We start from the raw sequence: 24265 nt of genomic DNA on the forward strand, positions 1-24265 counted from the left end.
TGGAACCTTTAAGTTCAGATAACTATTGTGTCATTGTTGTGACCAAAGGGAAGAGATGGACATTACCCGTCTGAAAATAGGACATACAGGATTACACCAAACACTCCATAGAATAGGCAAGCACCCAACTGGACTATGCACGCACTGTAATAAACCGGACTCTGTCAAGCATGTTCTTATAGAGTGCAACAAATATGAGTAGCCAACTTATAATATAAGCGTTTCAATTAAATAGCCACTCCATTTCGTCATCATTCGAACACCAAAACATTTCGGGATTTTGAACAGACATTTCATTTATAATAGAAACTCGTAACTCATCATACGATACAAAAGAAAATGTGATTCATTTTCAACTTCTCCTAACCAGGAGGAGAGGCCAGAGGAAGGATTCCTGTTCTTAACTGTGCAACAAAAGACCTTTGACTCCTTGATAAGTTTGTTAGAACATAAGATTCAGTGCCATAATTGTGCTTGATTTGACTATATATGTTCATAATTTTGATTTTAACAATATATCTTTCGAACATTTTTCTTCAAATCTAGAAAGAAGTATTGAATTAGTACACTTACAAGTATACTACTAGTACATTGATATTAGTATACTTACTACATAAGGTGAAATATACTTGAAGGGTACGTAAGTATGAAGGGTATATATGTATATCACGGTGTACTGACACACCCTAGACTACATCACTGCAGCATGGTGAGAAGTTAAACCACTGGAGGTCAGCAAAAACTAGACTTTCAGTTGGTGTTAAGCTGCTGTGTGAAGCCACTGGGAACTCTTGTGTGGTTACATCATCTTTCAAATGATTTACAGGAGTGTGTTTGCTGCACTGTGATTTTTTTTTTGCAGTCATGGTGGTTGCTGCGTTTTCATCCTTCCAACTAGGCTCCATCCTCTATGTTCAAAATGTAGATTTTCTGGCCTAGTAAGCAGTAAAGCCAGATCCAAGCTCTAGGGCATCCCTTTAGAAAAACCTACTGGTGACATTATGGATGCTATGTCCATGTTTAATACAGCCTCTGGATTCACTGATGTGGGGGTCAGTGTTAACGAGTCAAATTTCACGGTGGAAAGAAATGTTTCTTTAAAGTCTAAGCAGTCCTCAACGGCAACTTTTTTTCTCCGGTCATCTGTCTGCACTTCCAACATGTTGGTACAGAGCTAGATATTTCAGCAACTACTTGCCAGGTTACCATAGAATTTGCTGTGGATATTTACAGTCCCCAGTGGGCAGCTGGGTAGCAAAAACATGTCCATTATGACAGAGAACAGGACAATATATAGAATATATATATATCACCAGCACTTACAAAGAGGTCCTAAAAGTTGCACTATAAAATGGCAATGTCCTCGTCGATCAGTTTTTCTTCTGTAGAACCACAATTGGCACTACAATCACAATAAGTACTGCACAAACACACAAAATGATTAAAGAAAGAATTTTACAAAGTTTTTTTCTTTTGTGTTCTGCTTCTTTCTTCTTCAGTAAAGAGTCAAATCCTGGTGTGTAGAGATCCTCCAGCCAGAAGTCCAGATCTTTAGGAGTTTTCTCTTCCTCCTGCAAGGGTAGTGGAAATAGGCTTAAAGTTACTGTAAGTAACGTTCATGCTCTTGCTGGTGGTCTCGTTGGCTTATGTAGGTCATATAGAGGCTTCAGTATTAAAGGGCCGGCCAGTGTGTAGCATTTCAGGGATCTGACTTTTTTTCATCACTTTTCGAAATACTATGCTATCACTTTTTAATCACTTTTTTTTTACATACTATACTATCACTTTTTTCAAAATACTATATTGTGACTTTTTTCGACATAATATACTATGACTTTTTTTAATCTCTTTTTTCAAAATACTGTACTGACTTTTTTCGACATACTATAATATGTATTTTTTTTTTACATACTATACTATGACTATTTTCAACATACTATGACTTTTTTTAATCAATTTTTCTCATATACTATGCTATGACTTTTTATTACTTTTTTCGACATACAAATTTTTTACGAATTTATTTTTTAAATTCTATATGACTTTTTATCACTTTTTTCGTTGTTCTATACTATGACCTTTTTTCCATGAAATTTTTCAACATGCTATCCTTTGACTTTTTTTCATTACATTTTTCGACATGCTATAATATGACTTTCTGGTGAAATCTTTTGACACTATACTATGACCTTTTTTCATGACACTTTTCAACATGCCATGCTATACTATGATTTTTTTCATGATTTTTTTCAACATACTATATTATGACTTTTTTCAATGACATTTTTCCAACATGCTAAACTATGACTTTTTTTGGTGAAATTTTTTGACATTCTATACTATGACTTTTTTTCATAAAATTTTTCAAAATACTGTACTATGACTTTGTTTCATGAAATGTTTTGACATACTATACTATAAGCTTTTTTCGTGAAATTTTGACATACTATACTATGACCTTTTACAATGAAATTTTTCGACATGCTATACTATGACTTTTTTTGTCCACGGTTATGAAATCAAACGGTCTACATCCCTTTTGCTATCAAGCTGTCCACCTGTCTGACTTTTTTGTTTTTGCAGCAACCCATCCCCAAACCCCCATTCATCCCGTCAATCAACCACAGCCTCCCTTTCTCTCCACAAATTACCTTTAAATAATCTGCGAGGTTTCCATGGATTGTTTGTGTGTCATACTCCTTGACAGTCCAGGAAGGCGTGGGCTTCTTGATGTCCACTACTTCCATCGATCTTATGTCCATGAACAGAGGGTTTCTTTTAATGTTTGACTTCAGAGTGACTGGTGTGATGTGCCTCTCCAGGTATCTGTCCTCAAACACCACAGGAGTGCCCTCCGGGGACAGAGGAGACCAGCTTTCAGTCCTTACCCTTCGATCCCTCTGTCGAGACAATGAGGCAGAGTTTTGGATTCTCACCACATGCACACTTTCTATAGACAACGAGAAGACACTAGAGACATAGATACAACATAGAATAAACCAGAATTATTTTGCATAAAATACATGACGATTATTTCTGCATTTAATTTGCGACTTCCTTGCTTTTATTTCAACATGATTCCTGACAGTGTCTATGCCTTTACACTCTTATTTCCGTCACTGCAGCTCAGAATAACATAAGGAGACGTTGTGATCTGAGGTCTGCTGTCCATCTGCCATCTTTGAGAGCCGGCTGCCAATCACTCGCGAACTCCAACCAAACGGTCAAACTAGGCTTAGACTTAACTCAGTTAAGCCCAAAGAGAGCCACACTAAATTGAACTTGCTTTGGGGCTTTTGGTGTGAAAGTTAGTTAGTATTGTACTTTAGTTGTGCAGATTCCCTTACCTAATGCAATAAGTCAAATGACCAGAATCTAAGGATAGATCTCCACACAGCTCCTGATTGTGATGATGATTGCTGCTACATGTAGAAAATCCTTCATGCAGACTAAATGCACATCATAAATAATGTATATGGGTTGGGTTGTAACGTGGAATCATTTTTATGGAACTAAATACAGCTACCCATGTCAAAGATGAGAAATAAAAGCATACAGAGAGATGAATGTGACATAGTCCATACCTGGGAGTAGACTCTGTTCTGCCAGTGTCTCTGACTGGATATAATTGCCCCGATCTGGAACATGCCGTGGGTGGCCGGCAGCATCCCCACGTCCAGCTGAAGGAACTTCTCCGGGTGGTTGTTGTTAGGTAAAACGGAGATGTCCATCCCGGCTGTGTTGCTCCATCCACACTGACCGCTTCACCTGCCGGCTGCCTGGATGGATGGATGGATGCACATGCTCACGACAAACTTGCAAGCTTTGTAATAATTCATGAAGAGCAAGATATTTATGAGGCTGTATCACTTGCAGGTGTGTGTAACCCAACCTGACTATTAAGAGCATGACGCTGAGAATCAACAGTGTCAGTAGAGAGAGAGAAGAGAGAGAGGTGGTTAGTTTACTATGACACATCACCAGTCATCTGAGGATTGTGTTACGTAAAACCTGCCAGTGGTGGAACGTAACCAAGTACTGTACTTAAGTACAAATTTGAGGTACTTTTACTTTACCTGATTATTTTTGTTTAATACTACTTTATACTTTTACTCCGCTACAATACTGAGTAAAATATTGTACCTTTCACTCCACTATAATTACTTGACAGCTTTAGTTATTATTGATACACTCTTCATATTTGATTGACAGAAAATTTATTATTTTGCTAATCGTTTAAAGCTGCAGTGGGTAGAAATGGAGCAAGTATGATTAAAAAAAAGTTATTTTTATAAAACGGTCACTATATCCTGACAGTAGTGCATGAGACACGTAATCTGAAAAAAGATCATGTGTCTCTGTGTCCTCCGGTGCTCCTAACGGCATCTGCAAGATTTCACAGCCTGGAGGAAAACAACCAATCAGAGCTGATCGGGAGTCTGCCGTCTATGAGGGAGACGAGTCAATCACTCGCAAACTCCGATCAAACGGTCAAACTAGGCAGCACTGATCAAATATTTATCAATATTCTGTCACTGTAATGCCTATTTCTCTCCTCAAATGTTTTCAGAGACATCTTGTAGTGTACTGTTTAGCTGTGAAATGAGAAAGTTTGTGACCCGGCAGCCATGTTGAGATCAAGTTGAGGAATTACCAAGCACCGCCCACCAGCCGGATCACAGCCAATAGGAACGCTCTCTCTCTCTGAAATGACCTGTGATTGGTCAAAGTCTTCCATCACAGGCTAGATTATTTAAAGCCTGAAAACAGAGGCATGAGGAGGTGCAGAAGTCTAGTTTCTCTCAGATCACTTGAATTACAATATGCAGAAAGGTTATTATAGAATTTTTGCCCAATGATGCTAAATATATACTACCTACTGCCACTTTATGTAAGTTTTCATGCAAAAATGCCAAACACTTCATGGTTCCTTTACACTACATATCAGCATTCACACACACATCCATACATGATCAATAAGACATGTGCAAGTGGTTATTGTGCAAATTGCAGTCAATTGTACTGACTCTTTGCTCACATGTGCCAAAACATGTGCAATTTGCTTGAATGAATGAGAATTCCTAATCTGTTGTTAACAACAAACTAATTGTTCAGAGATTTGAACTCATTGTTTTGAAAAAAATAATTCTCATTTGAGAAATTGAGCCAAAGCGAATGAGAAAAACTTTAGAAACATTTCCAGGGTTGAGTGCCATGGTGAAAAAAACACTCAAACATTTTGGCCAGTATACGGCTCACATGATGACCAAGCAACTTTTTAATTTTAGTGGCCAATTTACTGACACAATAACTAGCTTTAGGAAGCATGAATGAAATGTGTTTGGGTGAGTTCAGACATGCAATAAAGTTGTGATGCCCCATGAAACAGTGACATTATTGCACTAAACTGTAATCACCTCCAACATGCAAATCACTAGTATAATAATCCTAATGGTGGCACTGAGGGAGTGGCACCAACATGTGGTGAGGATTCATCCTGATTGGAGATTGAATATGAGAATATGTGCACAACAGATTCCCCTGATATGGAAATATGTTCGTCACAGTCAGAAACAGATGGAGGATTGAGGCAATCACAGCCTCCTTGGCGGAGGTTTAAAGCTGTCAGTGCTGCAGGCGTGATGAGAGAGAGTGAGAGAGAGAGAGAGAGAGAGAGAGGCTGGGTTGTGGTTATGGCCACGTAGAGGAGATGTTGGATGGTGCAGCAGCAGAGGGGTTTGCGCAGAAATCCACCAACGATGTAACGTCAAAAGGAGGAGAGAGAGGAGAGAGGAAACCTGACCAATGAAGCGGATATTGCAGCTTTATCTTTTGCACATGTCCGATGTCGTCATTGGGAAACCACCATCGCACATCCCGGACATAAAACATGGAGAAGCAGAGGATGCTGCTGCTGCTGGCAGTCCGGACTGATGCGGTAAGACATGGATGGATGGATGGAGGCTTTGCATTTTGCAGCACCGTGCAGCATCTTTAACCTCCAACCTTTTTATTCCTGTTTAATCTGACATCACTGCGATGATGATACACATCAGAGCATCGTGCATTTTGATTCTTTGCATCTTGTGCACGTATCAAATTGCATTTATAGCTTGCACAGCATGTCGTCCTGGTAGTGATTGTGCATGTTCTGAGCACACAGAGAAGATGAGTATGCAGATCCTGCTCATTAGAGCTACTATTCTGTCCATGCAGTTTGTTTCCCCTGCTGGCTAATGTTCCTCAAATGTGTTCCCATCCTGGAACACTGACATCATCCTCATCCTCATCAGGATTGTGGCTCTAGGCAGCAGCAGCAGCAGCAGCTCAGCTTCATGCAGCAGCAGCAGTCAGGAGTCAGGATACTACGCAGTGTTTGCTAGCTCAGGGGCGTCAATGCGACGTTTGTTCGGACTATACAGGAGATGCATTGCTCTGCAACCCAAGTTCATTTCATTTCCAACTAGACAAGCCCCTCAGCACTGCATGGTTGCAGTATTACAGAGGTTGCATGATGGGTTGTTCTGATTTTGTCACCAGAAGACCGGCAGAGAATAGCCTAGCCAGATGTTGCAGAGTTGTACAGAGGCCACAATATGTGTGCAGATGGATGGATAGATAGTGAGATAGATAGATAGATAAATATATATATAGATAGATAGTGAGATAGATAGATAGATAAATATATATATAGATAGATAGTGAGATAGATAGATAGGTAGATAGGTAGATAGATAAATATATAAATATATAGATAGATAGATAAATATATAGATAGATAGATAGATAGATAGATAGATAGATAGATAGATTATATGCAGCTACAGCTGTGAAATTACAATTTCTAAATTTGTGTGACAAAAATACAAATCTTGCATTAATTTAGGGCTGGGATGATACACCTATCTTCGATATGTATTGCAATTTTTAAGTATTGCGATTCGATATTACGATTTATTGCGATTTTTGTTAACTTTTTTAAACACTAGACCATGAGAAAAAAGATGAATCGTACACTTCTAGGGACTTTTACTTTGGAAAATATCTAAATTAGTACATTAAAATGTTTGATTTTCAGCATGTATGTAGTCAGAGATGTCCTGAAGTAAAATATATCAGTCAAATAAAAGGATAAAGACATTTCCCCTCACAAGTTAGTGGTATTTTCTTTTTAATTTATAAGGGACATGTAATGTTTTATACGTTTGGGGATTATAATCCATTCATTCTAATCCTCCACTCCAACCCACCCTACATGGACTTTGTTGCTCTATAAAATAATATGATGTAAGCAGTAACTTCCTTCTACCTCCGCATAGACTCAAATGAAGCAAATATGTCGATTCTGGCATTAAAAAAAAATCTATTTCAAAATTGTAAAAAAAATAAATAAATCGTAACACATGGGCCCCACCCCTAGAATTAATTTACATTTGAAGCTTAATTGTATAATTTATGAACAATTCATCATCAATCAGAAGCTACTGATCATCACATAACAGCTCAAGTGTTCAGTTTCATCACCATCAAACAGAAGCTGGGCCACATGTTTGGTATTTTTAGTTCAAAAGAATTTACTGTAGCTACAGTAGGTACTTTTGCCCCAGTTGCTTATAAGATAAGATTACAACTAATCATTTCAGCACTATCTTTGTATTATTCATTCAACACAGTGAGACCCAGAGAGAGGAGCTCTCTTTCAGCCTGCGGTACTGTAGGTGGCCAAATATGGGTTTGTCTCTGAGGCGGCAGCAGAATCCCAACACAAACCTAATGCCTACAAACACATCAGTTAGTGAGTTAGTCACTTCTGGTGATACTTTTCTACATTTACATTTATTTTTCTTATGTTTTTGAAATATGTTTTAAACAAGACTAACAATGAAGACCCACTGAAGGTGGTTTTGAAAGTCAAAACATTTGAACTTGAAGGCAAAACTCACCTCAAAGCTCCATATGACTTGCTGAAAGCGATGCAGTTGGTGGGACAGGAAGTTCAGTCATAACCAGGTGTGGATAAATATCTGTGGAGAAGAACAGCATTATTGGAGTTTCTGTGATCCCTCTTTTGCATGTTTCCAAAATCTCTATAGAATAAACTAAATGAAATGCTGCTTGGAACAAAGTCACATAATTGTTTGAGAAAGTAGGCCGCCTATTTACACAATGTTTGCTAATGTGTAAGCTGCTTGCTAGGGATAGAGCGTTGACAAGAGGGTTGGGAAACCTCTTCCAGTTAGGGCTGCATGACATTAGAAAAAACACATTGCAATATTCTTTTTTTCTGTGATATATAATGCAGTATGAAAAAATATATATAGGAATATTACCCTAAATTTGCACTTCGAGAGCAAATTGAAGAGGCTAGATACAATTTTGTGGACTTATAAACAATTTACTGTAATTATAAACACATTGGTTTCATAGATATGAATGATGATGACGGCAAAAAAGTCACACCCATGACGCATGGTTAACAAGACGGGGTCCGTGTTTCCAGATGGATCGGGTTGGTTGTCGACATCGCCTCAGACCGCTAACCAGGCCTCCAGGAAGAGCACCGGTCGTTGATGCCAATTTTCGTAGTGGCCAAACAGCGGTACTACAACTTCTGTGTCCGTCACGTGATGCCATTGGGCCCAAAAACACTTTTTCCCATAGACTTAAGAGACGTCTGACTTAGCGGATAATTTTTTTTGAGGTGAATCAACTTCCCAGTATGAACACTTGAATAGCAATTATTTAAATCATTAGGGCCTAAAAGTTGTAAAATGCACTAATAGCCGAATCCACAGTTATTTCCCGTCCTCCGTTCATGTGAATGAGACCCAGAAAGAGGCTGGAGCGAGGGCTGGGAGTCGGCGGAGTTAGGGCTCCATGGGCCCAATGGATGCGGAAGATCGCCGGAAGATCCGGGTACTTTTCCAGTCGGAAGTCGAGCCATTTTGGCTCTCATAGGAATGAACGGGGCCCCGCCCTCCAACGCTGTATCCAGTTCTCCTAATACATCCATGCTCAGACTCCTGATGCACAGAGGACAGTCCGTCCCAGTTGACAGTCACGCCAGGAGCCCCGTCCATCCCTGCAGGGAGAGAGGGCTCAGCGAGCTTTAAATCCACAGCCCCGGGAAGCAGTGAGGTCCGGGCGAGTCACCTTCAACCCAGGCCTTTTCAAGCTGACCAGTTGTGGCGCAGTGCCATGGAGGAAATGTGCCCGTCGGGGGCCAGCCAGTCACACCTAGCAGCGGTCTCTGACCCACTGACAATTACAATTTATGCTGAGGAGACCATGAAAAGCTGAACCCGATTTCATATAGACTAATGTGTTGGATCAACCAACCAAACAACCAACCAACTAATGCCCTGTGGCTAGATGGCATAATAATACAATGCTCCAAAAGTAGCAGCCACCCATATTTCACTGCTGCGAAAAATAGATTAAACCATGCACCTCCTAGAGAGTGCACTGAGTGCTTTCTTCTCTTTGATCACATTTTGGATGTTTACAGGGAACATTGAGTAACCTGGGTATTTATATCTCTGTAGACTTAATTTGAACCTTTAAAGGTTTCTGATCAGTCTGCCATCTGCCTTTGTCTTCTACACACCTGCCGTTCTCATTTCTGTAGTCGTTTGAGGAGCTGGGGATTATAGCTGATGCAGGGTTTGGCTTCTTCGTCTCATCAACGGTAATGGATAGTGAGAGCATGACGCGTATTCTCTATTTTTGTCAGCTATACCAACTCATAGATCATCCTATCTTCATATTGGTTTTTTTTTCTAAGTAGTTACTACATCATTTGAAGTTGAAATCCACAAACAATTGCAGACATACTGTATCCCTGTTGACGCATATTAAGGCTTCTCAAAACCAGGTTCCTGTAGCTTTAACGGGATACTCCATATGTTACACTGTGGCTCTACTTGAAGAAGGTTGATAAATCCTATGAGGCGTAAACACTGAATAAAATCAACCATTTAGTCTTGGAGGGGCCACCTCTTCCAAGAGATGTGGGGTGAAGAATGCCACATCAATCAGCCCAGTATCCCTAAAAACCATGTTGGTAGAGGGCGATTCTCATGGATGTATTAAGAGAACTGGATACAGCGTTGGAGGCGGGGCCCCGTTCATTCCTATGAAAGTTGCTCAGTGGCGCATGATGGCAAAATGGCTCGACTTCCAAGTCGAAAAATACCCGGATCTTCCGGCGATCTTCTGCATCCATTGGGCCCTTGGAGCAGGCGCAGTAGCGTCCGCTCGGTCACATGGCTCGGTCATGGGGTCACACGTCTGTCGTCACGGCTTGCTAACTTTCCCGCCTCCCAGCCCTCGCTCCAGCCTCGGTCTGGGTCTCATTCACATGAACGGAGGAAGGGAAATAACTCTGGATTCAGCTATTAGTGCGTTTTACAACTTTTAGGACCGAAGGACCTAATCAGGTGTTCATACTGGGAAGTTGATTCACCTCAAAAACAATTATCCACTGAGTTACAGATGTCTTTTTCCCAATGTAAGTCTATGGGAAAAGTCTTTTTGGGGCCAATGGCATCACGTGATGGACACAGAAGTTGTAGTACCGCCGTTTGGCCACTACGAAAATTGGCATTAATGACCGGCGCTCTTCCTGGGGGCTTGATTTGAATGGTAATGTCCATTCGACTCTTATTTTATTTCTATGGTCCTACCATGCTTTTTATTAAACCGTAACCACAATCTTCCCCTTACTTCTATTTTAGTCGTCTGACCTTAACTGTAGGCTACCTCAACGGAGTTTATTTGTGCAGATATTGTTTAAGATGTGGTTATTGAACATCGTTCAATATCAACGTTCTGCCTGGTTAAGAGCTACGGTTACGTAACCAAAGTTCATTATTAAAAGTAGAGATTGGGGTGGGTGGACAGGCATATTGCTTCCAATTTTAATACCTTTCATGCAGGAGGTAGGAGTTTGTGTTCTGTCACAATCCAACAGTTACATTAATTTTTTTAAATCAGTCTTTTCCTAACCTTAACCAAGTGTTTCAGTTGCATAACCTTAACCATAACCTCATCATAATTCAGTTGCTATGCGCAGATAACGTACAAACAAATAATTAAAAAAACTATGGCATTAAACAAACATTGAAGGCATAACAGCATACACAGTGAACTTGATTCAGATGTTGAATAATCCAACACATAGGCTACATGTCTCGAGGCACACTGCAGCTGCCAGACGGATATAATTACAGTAATGTACTATACACAATTTGTATGCATCCATCAATAATTTTAGATGTAGACGTAGTCTACGGGGCATTTCAGGATTTCACATCTCTCCCAACATCATTGTTTAGGGAGAATCATGCAACAGCGTGATGATTACAAGACTCAATAGCAATAACTGTCAATTCTTTCAGACTGAACTTGTGTTTGGGGAATACATTATGTGTGAAATAGCATCGGAGCAACACAATCAGGATCACTACGTCAGAAGCATTGAAGAGACTCATGAGCCAATACTGCAAATGATTGCAGGAAATGGAGCAGGAAACAGCATTTATAGAGCTGAAGAGTCAGCTAGCCAGTTCACATGTAATGGTGTCAAGAGGCTGAGCCACGTGGTACTAGAGGCTACTTCAGTGGAATTAGGAACAATCATGAGCCAAAAGCAAACAGATCGACAGCATGCAAACCTGTGTATCGTTGATGTACAGTGCTCTTTGTACGTCTGGACATGTGTTCCTGTATAGAAAATACAGTTTGATGATCACAGAGACAATATATAGAAGGAATGTGAAATAATATCCATTGTGTTTGGTTTACTTTTGCACAAAGGTTTCACTGGTATGACGTGTTGTGGTCATGTGAAGAGATGTGAAGACATTCTGGTGCTTCAGAATGGGGAGATTTTAGACCAAGATTAAAGCAAATTTACACTCTACTGGCCCAATGCTGAAGGGGCCTGAATAAATTTCATATCCTCTCAGGCTTGAATTAATTGACCCTCAACTAACAACTTCTTTATCTGCAGCGCTGTGGGTGAAAGCACACTAACAAAGCATAGCTTACTGGCTGAATTATAATGGAGCTTGCTACACATTCTTAGCATGTTGCCAAGTATCACTGCCTCTCTTTTGGGCGCAGCCTGCATAGTTAGTCGCCTGACTCACCATGTCAGCTGTATGAGCAGGAGAATGACATATGACCTAATTTTTGATAGGAGCAACATAGTGGAAGACTTGGTCTTTCTTCTCCTTTCTCTGAACTCGCTGTTTAGTGTTATTTTGAATACATCATCTTAATACACCTTTCTGCAAGCGTTACAGTATGTTGTCACACCCTCCAGCTGGCTGTTAACAAGGGTCTTTTGGCACAGAGAAGTACTGGTATCAGTACTCGGTATCGGCGAGTACCCAAATGTAAGAACTTGTACGCGGTCTGCAAAAAAGTGGTATCGGTGCATCCTTAATCTTTATACTCCTTACTGCAAGCGTTACATCGCCTTGATACACCTTACCTCAAGCGTTACATCATCTTGATACACCTTACTGCAAGCGTTACATCGCCTTGATACACCTTACCTCAAGCGTTACATCATCTTGATGCACCTTACTGCAAGCGTTACATTGTCTTGATACACCTTACTGCAAGTATTACATCGTCTTGATACACCTTACTGCAAGCGGTACGTCATCTTGACACACCTTACCGCAAGCGTTACTTTGTCTTGTCTTGGTACACCTTACTGCAAGCGTTACGTCGTCTTGATACACCTTACTGCAAGCGTTACGTCCTCTTGACACACCTTACAGCAAGCGTAACATCGTCTTAATTCACCTTTCTGCAAGCGTTACATCTTCTTGGTACACCTTACTGCAAGTATTACATCGTCTTGATACACCTTACAGCAAGCGGTACGTCATCTTGATACACCTTACAGCAAGCGTTATGTCATCTTGACACACCTTACAGCAAGCGTTATGTCATCTTGACACACCTTACCGCAAGCGTTACTTTGTCTTGTCTTGATACACCTTACTGCAAGCGTTACGTCCTCTTGACACACCTTACCGCAAGCGTTACTTTGTCTTGTCTTGATACACCTTACAGCAAGCGTTATGTCATCTTGATACACCTTACAGCAAGCGGTACGTCATCTTGACACACCTTACCGCAAGCGTTACTTTGTCTTGTCTTGATACACCTTACTGCAAGCGTTACGTCCTCTTGACACACCTTACCGCAAGCGTTACATCCTCTTGACACACCTTACTGCAAGTGTTACATCATATTGATACACCTTACTGCAAGCGTTACGTTGTCTTGATACACCTTACAGCAAGCGTAACATCTTCTTAATTCACCTTTCTGCAAGCGTTACATCTTCTTGGTACACCTTACTGCAAGTATTACATCGTCTTGATACACCTTACAGCAAGCGGTACGTCATCTTGATACACCTTACAGCAAGCGTTATGTCATCTTGACACACCTTACCGCAAGCGTTACTTTGTCTTGTCTTGATACACCTTACTGCAAGCGTTACGTCCTCTTGACACACCTTACTGCAAGTGTTACATCATATTGATACACCTTACTGCAAGCGTTACGTTGTCTTGATACACCTTACAGCAAGCGTAACATCTTCTTAATTCACCTTTCTGCAAGCGTTACATCTTCTTGGTACACCTTACTGCAAGTATTACATCGTCTTGATACACCTTACAGCAAGCGGTACGTCATCTTGATACACCTTACAGCAAGCGTTATGTCATCTTGATACACCTTACCGCAAGCGTTACTTTGTCTTGTCTTGATACACCTTACTGCAAGCGTTACGTCCTCTTGACACACCTTACCGCAAGCGTTACTTTGTCTTGTCTTGATACACCTTACTGCAAGCGTTACATCGTCTTGATACACCTTACAGCAAGCGTTATGTCATCTTGATACACCTTACCGCAAGCGTTACTTTGTCTTGTCTTGATACACCTTACAGCAAGCGTTACATCGTCTTGATACACCTTACAGCAAGCGTTATGTCATCTTGATACACCTTACAGCAAGCGGTACGTCATCTTGACACACCTTACCGCAAGCGTTACTTTGTCTTGTCTTGATACACCTTACTGCAAGCGTTACGTCCTCTTGACACACCTTACTGCAAGTGTTACGTCGTCTTGATACACCTTACAGCAAGCGGTACGTCATCTTGACACACCTTACTGCAAGCGTTACATCGTCTTGATACACTTTACTGCAAGCGTTACATCGTCTTGATACACCTTACTGCAAGCGTTACGTCCTCTTGACACACCTTACTGCAAGCGTTACATCGTCTTGATACACCTTACTGCAAGCGTTACGTCCTCTTGACACACCTTACTGCAAGCGTTACGTCCTCTTGACACACCTTACTGCAAGCGTTACGTCCTCTTGACACACCTTACTGCAAGTGTTACGTCGTCTTGACACACCATACTGCAAGTGTTACATCATATTGATACACCTTACTGCAAGCGTTACGTTGTCTTGATACACCTTACAGCAAGCGTAACATCTTCTTAATTCACCTTTCTGCAAGCGTTACATCTTCTTGGTACACCTTACTGCAAGTATTACATCGTCTTGATACACCTTACAGCAAGCGGTACGTCATCTTGATACACCTTACAGCAAGCGTTATGTCATCTTGATACACCTTACCGCAAGCGTTACTTTGTCTTGTCTTGATACACCTTACTGCAAGCGTTACATCGTCTTGATACACCTTACAGCAAGCGTTATGTCATCTTGACACACCTTACAGCAAGCGTAACATCTTCTTAATTCACCTTTCTGCAAGCGTTACATCTTCTTGGTACACCTTACTGCAAGTATTACATCGTCTTGATACACCTTACAGCAAGCGGTACGTCATCTTGATACACCTTACAGCAAGCGTTATGTCATCTTGATACACCTTACCGCAAGCGTTACTTTGTCTTGTCTTGATACACCTTACTGCAAGCGGTACGTCATCTTGATACACCTTACAGCAAGCGTTATGTCATCTTGATACACCTTACCGCAAGCGTTACTTTGTCTTGTCTTGATACACCTTACTGCAAGCGTTACATCGTCTTGGTACACCTTACTGCAAGTGTTACATCATATTGATACACCTTACTGCAAGCGTTACGTTGTCTTGATACACCTTACAGCAAGCGTAACATCTTCTTAATTCACCTTTCTGCAAGCGTTACATCTTCTTGGTACACCTTACTGCAAGTATTACATCTTCTTGGTACACCTTACTGCAAGCGTTACATCGTCTTGATACACCTTACAGCAAGCGTTATGTCATCTTGACACACCTTACCGCAAGCGTTACTTTGTCTTGTCTTGATACACCTTACTGCAAGCGTTACATCGTCTTGATACACCTTACAGCAAGCGTTATGTCATCTTGATACACCTTACAGCAAGCGGTACGTCATCTTGACACACCTTACCGCAAACGTTACTTTGTCTTGTCTTGATACACCTTACTGCAAGCGTTACGTCCTCTTGACACACCTTACTGCAAGTGTTACGTCGTCTTGACACACCATACTGCAAGTGTTACATCATATTGATACACCTTACTAAACAACAAAAAAGTTATCTTCTGCTTCTTGTTGTTACTGTACTTAAAACATACCTTATTATGACTCCAAAACCATATATAGATATATATCGAACCATAGATTTTGTGTACCCGTACACTCCTATCATTGACAGATTATTGGCCAATATTGCACTTGAAATGTTTCGATTGCAAATCTCTCTTCAGGTCTCACATCAGGCTCCATTTCCATGGTGAGCATAGAGAGAAAAAACATTTAAGCATAACCTTTCCAAACACTCCCAATTCCCACAACTCCCTACTCCCTCCAAGTTGGCACACATACAGCTGTGGAACAGAGCTCCCCTCAAAGTGTCAGTCTCAGTAGTATATGGGGTAGTCAGTGTGTAGCGTTGAATGTTGATGTTGGGGGAGGGTAAGTCTGGAAAGGATGAATTAGTTCTGCCCGGAGAGACATTTTCTAGGGTGTTCAGTGCCAATGGTGCAGTGTTGCAGTGCTCCATAGAAAATACCCACAATGCACTATAAAAACAGTGCTCACTATAATCACTGACCAGAAGTAAGTCACAACCATTAGACTGGATAGTCATTTACTATCTTGTGCACGAGGGACCAGTTTGAAGCATTAATAAGCCCTAATTTAACTTTTTTTTTTATCCACCTTATGACCTTCTATGGAAACTACATATATATTAGTATCAGCACTAGGAAATTTACTTTCAATGATGTCATGTGCACACTCTCTGAGGTGCCCACAGGCCACTTGCAGGAGAACTGCAAGTGGCCTGTGGCCGTATGAAGGCAGAGTAACACTTACTCCATGCAGCCATCTGTTACTGAAAGGCGTCAGCCCATCACAGGCCATCCTCAAATAAATGAGAGGTTATTTTTAACCCTTTCAACCCAAGGGTTTTTACAATGTTTTTGATGGGACATTCTAAGCCTGACTCCTGTCAGAAAAATATATTGATAGTGCAAAAAACCCAGCTAATATTCATGTCTTTTTTCTATAATTTTTAAGTGGATTTATGGCTGAAAAATGAAAATAGTAAGCAGGGGTTGGTATTGAGAGCTTTGAGTTGGATCCATTTAACCATGCTGTCTGGTGGACTGGAGCAAAGACTTGTAGTTTTTCTGAGCATTTGAACATGACCTTCGCTGAACTGTTTCTGCACTCTGACAGTTGCCCTCTTTTAAAAGGACATTTACAAATGTGCACAAGGCTGCAGTTGCCACAGGATTTTAGGGAGACATCAGCCATGTCAACACCATAATTATCCTCCATCTGCTCCGGTCTGAGCGTCTGCTCGACCAGTTGCTCAATCTGGGTCAGATGCTTCTCCTTCGGGGGTCTCACACAGGTTGCAGCAGCTTGTATTTTTTATGTATTTTATTATGTAAGCAGTATTTTAATTCCTGCATCTTTGTAATTCTACATTTTACAATTACCTTTCTATGAATACAGATCATGATTTTATGAGTAACAGACCCCTAAATCATGTTTGTTGAATGATTACAGCGTTAGTAAACATCTTGAAATGTCATTACTTAATTCGTTTTCTAGTCAAAAGTTTCTTCTGATCGTAGACAAATCCCACCACTCAACTGCATCTTTTAAGAATGCACATGTGCCTGTCACTTTCCAACTGCTGCCTTTTAAATCATATGTTAAATTCATGCAGATTGCGAGTGCAGTCAGCGTGATCAAAGGCATCAAATGGCATAAATTATTCATTGGGCTACGATGCATGAGTGACTGACACCAGAGATTTTTTTGGCCTTTTGCTAATCCTTGACTTAAAGCTAGGGTTGGTAATGTTGAGAAACTAGCAAGAGTACTCTAGATTTAAAAATTATCCAGCTGTGAGTACTAACAATAGCCATATGTTTATGTTCATAAGGATAATTACAGCCCGTTCTTATTCCCAGGGCGTCAAATCCTGATGCTTTGTCACGGCCGTCGGCGTTCGATACCGACGCTCAAGGGTGCCTTGTCTCTTTAAGAGACTTTATAGTCTCAAGAAAACACTGACACTTTCTCACGATTGACACATTACAAACCATCCATTACAAAATGAAAACTGGCGACGACTTAAACACAAGAAATTTGTGACTTAGGCCATCCTCAGGCTTATCAGGAAGACTCATGAATTAGTAGCCTCATATTCAGAGACAGACGGACAGACGTAGAGCAGAAGTTTTGGCCTATACTGAAAGCTCAGCAGCATTTTTCTTGTAAACAAACAAAAGTTTCTGTTTACATTTCCTTCCTTAAAAACATTTGCAAAGCAAATTTTTGAAATATTTTAAATCCTGCATCGTTTATATCTGTGTTTGCTTGCTAGCTGTCTTCTTTATTTCCTGCCTGTGCTGGCACATTGCTACGACATACGGCGTATTTCCACAACCAACATATTTAGTGGACTGTTAGCTGTAAAATAAGAACGTTTGTGACCAGGCCTCAGTGTTGAAAACAGTCGAGTCATTTTACAGTTAAACATTACACTAAAATATGTTTCTAAATTTTGTTTAATATTTTCTGCCAATATTTTACGCTAGAGACTAACTCGCTAACAAGTAACCCATGCTGAATTGTACTTTATATTCGTGCATAGTTGGTGGAACAAATTTGTATTGCCTGCATAAATGTCACTAACTAAAATTCTTTGTTTACCTCTCCAGGCAACATCAACATTAAAGCAACTTGATGATGATAACTAGAGGAGTCCCTTGAAGATGACACGTACAGACCCTCCTGACATACTGGTATCAACTGTGCATCGAGATATTAAATTGGTCCCCATTTCTTCACACTACAAGTCCTTGCAACCCTCCAAACAATGTGATTCTATAAATTACAGCAAACTGGAGGACAGTAAGAGCAAAGTCAATAAGAGGCACTGCCGCACCTTTGACTATAAGTCATTGGAGTACCCAAAATCACACAATTACTCAATGGAGTCCCCATACAAGAAGGCTGATAGGCATGCAGCCAACCCAGATGTTGCCTGGAATGCCTTGGGCCGCCAGCAGAGATACCGTTTTTCTGCCCCGGACATTTTTAGCCATAGGTTAACTCCTCAACCAATGGCTGCAGATATGACCAGTGAAGTCATTGTCCCTGAACAAAAAAGAAGGACCAGGTCAAAAAGTGCCCCTCGGGTCCAGACCAGTCTCACCCCTGTGTCTTTTGAAGGGTCCTCATCTTCGGGGAGGAAGGGCAGGGAGTCCCAAAGGGCCCCGAGAGACTCTCGCTGGAGGCCAGAAGTATCACCGCGAAGGGAGTCCTCCCATGCAGCAACTAGGGCTCACATGCATGAAGTCCATCCCATAAAGTTGCAGCCTCAAATGAGTGACACCAGTAGATACTCACCTCATTATGCTGCGGATAATCCTGAGGACGGAGGGCTGGATAAACCAGCAACTAGCCCTCATGTCAGGTGTCGGGTGGACATCAAACCTGATGACGCAGCATTACATCATTCAGGACGGAAACAGGCTACACCTCAAGTGGACATACCCTGGCAGAGGCACCACAGTGGGGGGAGTAGGAGTCTGACTGTGCCACGCCATTTCTCCTATTCAAGAACACCAACTCCCACTGATTCGTTAGGTACAGAGGGTAGGCAAGCTTATCAATATTCCCGCAGCATGCCAAATAGTTACTTACAACCCATGGAGATACCCTTGCAAAGAATGCCGTCATCAAGTGATTACTATGGTAGGGAACGCAGAGCTCATTCCAGTCCTAATGTGCCAACCAAGTTCTTCTATGCGGATGACCCAGGGAGATACGTTACTACTGCTCCTCCTCAACCAAGTTCCTGCTTTCAGGATGAACGTTACACACCAGGACAAACATATACTCCAAAAGTGCAATATGTGCAAGATCCAAGGACTCGAATGGTGCATGCCGTAGCTACAAGACCTTATTATCCTGAGATGGAGACCTATCCATACTCTGTGCAGACAGGGTATCCCAAACCCTATGCAGCAAATGAACCAGGACCATACATCATACAGACACCTCCAACAAGAATATTTTATGGGGACGATCCAAGGTCTTATCAAATCCAGACTGCTCCGCCAAGGTTTTATTATTCCAGCGACATGTATGCAATGCCACCAGAGCATCATATCCCGGCAAGAGCATATTACACGGAGGGCCGAAGACATGCTAGAGTCATTCAAGCACAAACAGATGACTGGTATGGCTCAGAAATATCCGGTTATTCCACCAATCCTGCCTCTTATGTATCTCAAGTCACTCCAACCAGAGTCCAACAAGAGCCTGCGTCAACACCCTGGTATGCCAGCCCATGTGTAGAACCTCCAAGAATTGGCACAGAGTCAAAGTCTTACTCGAGGTCCTGGGACAATATCCTTAACTCTCGTGTAGAGAGGGAACAACCTCTTCCTGTACAGCGGGGTCAGAGCTACGATGATCTTCTTGACTCCAGGAAGCCTGCTGCAACCACAGGTGACAAACCGCAACCGGTGGTAGTCAATCTTTCCAGTTCGCCAAGACGCTATGCAGCCTTATCAATGTCGGATAACTCACTAATTGACAAAAGCCCAACAGAGACATCCAAGAACAGTGCTAGTAAACTCTGGTTTGTCACGCCTGAGATAACAATCACTGATAATGACATGCGACCGGGGAAACTTAATAAGGCTGAAGGACGGTCTGCCAGTTGGGACATTCTTGACTCCAGAAGCACCGAGGGTCCAGAACTGACTCAGCATGACTTTGAAAGCTCAACCAAAGAGAAGCCACACGACAACGCCTCACTACAGCAAAGCCTTGAACAACTTGATGAGCTTCTGGCAGATCTTGTGACCGATTACAAGCCACCCAGTAGAAGGGCAAGTGAGGACATTCTTGATCAGCTAAAGAAGTTAATTGACGAGGAAGAAGCAGTATCTCTGTCCAGAAAGGGCTCAAAGCCATGTACAGAGGAACCACCTCCTCTTGACAAGCAGCCGACCTCGATAAGAATGAATCCCGATGCTTTTCGAGACATGGACGGGGCCAGTGATGCGATGAAGAGTGCAGACGAGTGCTCCCCAGATCAGAGCCCAGATGAGGACGATACAATGATGTGCTCTAACAACAAATGCCGGAGGACAGAGACCCTGTTCAATGCTTGCCTATATTTTAAATCCTGCCACAGCTGCTACACTTACTACTGCTCTCGTAACTGTCGCAGGGAGGACTGGGACATTCATAAAGAAAGCTGCCTGTACGGAAGAATTGGCAGCATATGCCGTCACATCATCAAACACTGCCGGGAGACCGCAGAAATCCACAAAGCCTTCTCCCGTGTTGCCAAAGTTGGCTACCTTTCTCGAGGTAGAGGAGTTCTGTTCCTTGGTTTTCCAAATCCTGCGGCATCCAGTAAATTCCTGCAGTACGGCCTGGATAGTCTACTCATGTCTCCTACGTACCTGTCCCTCCGAGAGCTTGAAAGCTTCAAGGACAACCTAGGGGAGTACTGTAAGGAGCTACAGGAAGCCGGTAAAGAGTACGACCCCAACGAATGTTTCATCTTGAATGTATCCATTGCTGTTGGTGACCAATTGCCCGACGGGCCATCGCCAAGGAACGAAGCTCCAACTGTGAGAAAATATGCAAAGGTAGCACTGGCTTCCTTCAGCCCCGAGAGAAAGGTTCACAAGAAAGAGAGCGACATGGAAACGCTGATCCTCACTCCACCTCCTGGAACGGCAGATATCGACAAAGAGGGAGATGAAGGCAGGAAGGCCAGAGAAATCTGTTTTATAAATATACAACGGGAGTTAAGGATTCGAGGGGTTTTCCTACGCCATGAATACCCACAGGTTTATCAGCAGCTCTGTGAGTTTGTGGAAAGTAACAGAAGGTTCACACCCACAACTATTTATCCTATTGATAAGAGGACCGGTAAACAGTTTATGTGCATGATCATGGCTGCCTCTGAGCCCAGGACGTTGGACTGGGTAGGCACCCCGCATCTCCTCGATGACATTATTTAAGTGCACCTTTTGTTATAAATATATATGTATAGAAATACATATATATTGTTACACATTTATATATCAATCCAATTACAAACATTTGTAGATAAGTATTTTGTTATCAAAATTATATATATATTCATGTCTGCTTGGTCAGTATTGTTCTTTTTCAGAATATTTCCTGTCAGGTGCAGAATGAGCACAGTTACAGTACATTATTTATTTTAATCTTTTTAACAAGTACATACTTTTTATCCACAACAAGTCATTTATCTGTATCCTGGTCATTTACTGTTACAACATACTCCCTTTGGTAGGGATTACCTAAACTGACATTAAAGGTATTTTGATTTTTTTGCAAATTATTAGCTAACATAACAAATGTATGTTTTTTTTTAAAAACGTATCCTCTTTAAATGAAAGAGTCCATTTATTGACATGACTATTTTTCATATGCGACTTTAATGGTATATCATGCAGAAAATATTAAACATTATTTTCTTAGCTATACGTAAATACTTTCTATGCAAAGTTGCTTCATGACTTAAGTACCACATTCCTGTAGAAGGAGCTGTTATATATTATATTATAATATATTATATTATACACATCTGTAAAGAAAGTTTTGCTGAAATTCAGATAAAATATTGAAAGTTTTGATGGCAACGTAAGAAAATAATGAAAGCTGAAAAAAGAGACAGTTGTGCTACTTGAAAGATCTATAAAAATCAGCATGAAGTCGTATTGTTGCTTATATAGAAGTACTATACTGAAAGTTTTTTTTTGTTTAATGGTGTACTCTGGAGAGATTCAAGCTAAATCCAGTACCGGAGCAGTACTGGACTTGAAAGCAACCTCTATAAATGAATATTGAAATGGTGCCAGTTACCAGCCACACACAGTAGGTGTCGGCCTGTGCTGTTCAGTTTTAAACACTGTGAATAGTGAAAGTTACAAAAACAAAACTTGGTATAATACCAATAAATCATGCAATTTCCTATAACACTGAAGTTGATGAGTTGTATTTTTTAGATATATTTACAAATTAAAAATATATGAATTAGCAGCAGGATTTATTGTCCTTAGAAACAAGTTGAGCCAGATTTGGCACAGTAGCTATATGGTACATAAATGCTTGAAGAAGACATTAGTTGTGTATTTGTGCTGCACTAGGTTTATTACATGTGTGATTTATATTGTCCTTTTTTCGGTTTTAGCAAAATCAGAACCTTTGCATTGCTCGTCGGTTGCAGAAGTTTTTAGAAACATTTACCAATGCAACTTAGCCATGTTGCCTCATCTCTCAAGATATAGTTCTTGACTTTGTTTTTGTAGCGTCCTAAATCCCAAATTTTCCTGCCAGCGCACTGACGATGATTTGAAACTTACAGTTTTAAAAACTCGACAGTGCAGCTGGAACATATTTGTATGCTAATATCCAAACTATTTAAAAAAAAAAAAATGGTTTGACCCCATTTGTCAAATGACTCAACATATCTGGAAGACGTGAAGGAGCTTTTGGCAATCAGTCCTCAGTAAAAGGTTGAATAAGCTGTTTTCCCCCCCCCCAGTTATTAATCATTGTTCTCCATTTCTCCCCTTGTGATATCAGCTTTCCTTAGAATTTGTAAGACGAAAGTACAGTGAAACTTGAAGTACATATATATATTTGAAAATTTTCACTGTGTTAACACTTGTCTGGCTGACAGGACGTGCTGTACAGATACAGTGAAAAGTTGCTGGCTGCATGTGACTGTTTTCTATGCTCTGATCTCATTTTAACATGACCCTTTGATGATAGTAACTTGCTCGATGAATGGACTTGTGAAAGTGTGAAACTACTATGCTGTGTAAGAAAAAAATAAATGAATTTTTCCATTTCCGTCAGTCATTCAAAGTTAAAATAACGTGTCAAAGGCAACAACAGAGAGAAGAGACCTATCTAAAAAAATGTCTAGAAAATCCTGTAATCTTGTATTTTTTATACTTTCAACATATGTGTCTGAGTGTGTCTATTTATAAACCATATCTAATAAATGGAATGGGAACTCTGGGTGCCACTGTCTGCCTGTTCTTTAGGTGAAGTGCAACAACATTGTTCAAGGCAGCACATGAGGAGGAGCGATGACATAGGGGATAGGACAGAGGTCAGCAACCTTTACTATCAAAAGAGACATTTTAGGCAACAAAAATAAAAATAAAAATCTGTCTGGAGCCGCAAAACATTTGATCATTGTGATGAAGGTAACACAGTTTATAGTCTAAGTATATAGTATATAAGTCTAATGCAGTGAGGGCCCAAGTGCAAATGTATGACGGAGTATTAGGGCCACATTGAGGGAATAAACATCTGATATTTCCAGAATAAAGTCATAATATTATGAGAAAAAAGTCATAACTTTACCAGAAAAAAAGTCGGAATATTACGAGAATAAATTCATGACTTAACGAGAAAAAAAGTTGTAATATAAATATAAATTTAACAATAAATACCTTAGTTTGTTGTTTTCTTGAAGGATGTTGAGCAATATGTGGGTTGGTTTTCCTCCTGTCCTCCTAAATTGTTTTTAGTTATATATACTGTATACATATACAGTACGTATATATGGTATACAATAAGCAAAGAATTAATTCAAATGCATTTTTTGGATTGTTATTTAATCTGTTATACAGTTAAAT

The 24265-nt window shown here is 40.7% G+C and overlaps 2 protein-coding genes across 2 annotated transcripts; one reads left to right on the forward strand and one right to left on the reverse strand.

Annotated features, from left to right (window-relative positions):
- Positions 1-835: 835 nt before the first annotated feature.
- Positions 836-3763, reverse strand: minar2 (membrane integral NOTCH2 associated receptor 2). The gene is made up of 3 exons (XM_074618453.1): positions 3585-3763; positions 2652-2900; positions 836-1562 (listed from the first exon to the last, which is right to left on the reverse strand). Exons 1-3 carry the CDS (start codon positions 3729-3731, stop codon positions 1371-1373), a joined length of 588 nt encoding a protein of 195 aa, XP_074474554.1. The 5' UTR covers positions 3732-3763; the 3' UTR covers positions 836-1370.
- Positions 3764-5529: 1766 nt separating this feature from the next.
- ajm1 (apical junction component 1 homolog) lies at positions 5530-23639 on the forward strand. Its single transcript, XM_074618009.1, has 2 exons — positions 5530-5938; positions 18272-23639. The coding sequence occupies exon 2, from the start codon at positions 18326-18328 to the stop codon at positions 21602-21604; it is 3279 nt and encodes a 1092-aa protein (XP_074474110.1). The 5' UTR covers positions 5530-5938; positions 18272-18325; the 3' UTR covers positions 21605-23639.
- Positions 23640-24265: the final 626 nt, after the last annotated feature.

This window comes from Sebastes fasciatus, chromosome 19 (genome assembly GCF_043250625.1).
Source record: "Sebastes fasciatus isolate fSebFas1 chromosome 19, fSebFas1.pri, whole genome shotgun sequence".
Lineage (NCBI taxonomy): Eukaryota > Metazoa > Chordata > Actinopteri > Perciformes > Sebastidae > Sebastes > Sebastes fasciatus.

Excerpts from the sequence above, each read along its gene's own strand:
- minar2 (XM_074618453.1), bottom strand. The coding sequence starts at position 3,731 with ATGGACATCTCCGTTTTACCTAACAACAACCACCCGGAGAAGTTCCTT. Across the intron at positions 2,901-3,584 it reads AGAACAGAGTCTACTCCCAG|AGGGATCGAAGGGTAAGGAC; the intron begins GTATGGACTATG and ends TTGTCTCGACAG. Across the intron at positions 1,563-2,651 it reads ACCTCGCAGATTATTTAAAG|AAAACTCCTAAAGATCTGGA; the intron begins GTAATTTGTGGA and ends CAGGAGGAAGAG.
- ajm1 (XM_074618009.1), top strand. The coding sequence starts at position 18,326 with ATGACACGTACAGACCCTCCTGACATACTGGTATCAACTGTGCATCGA.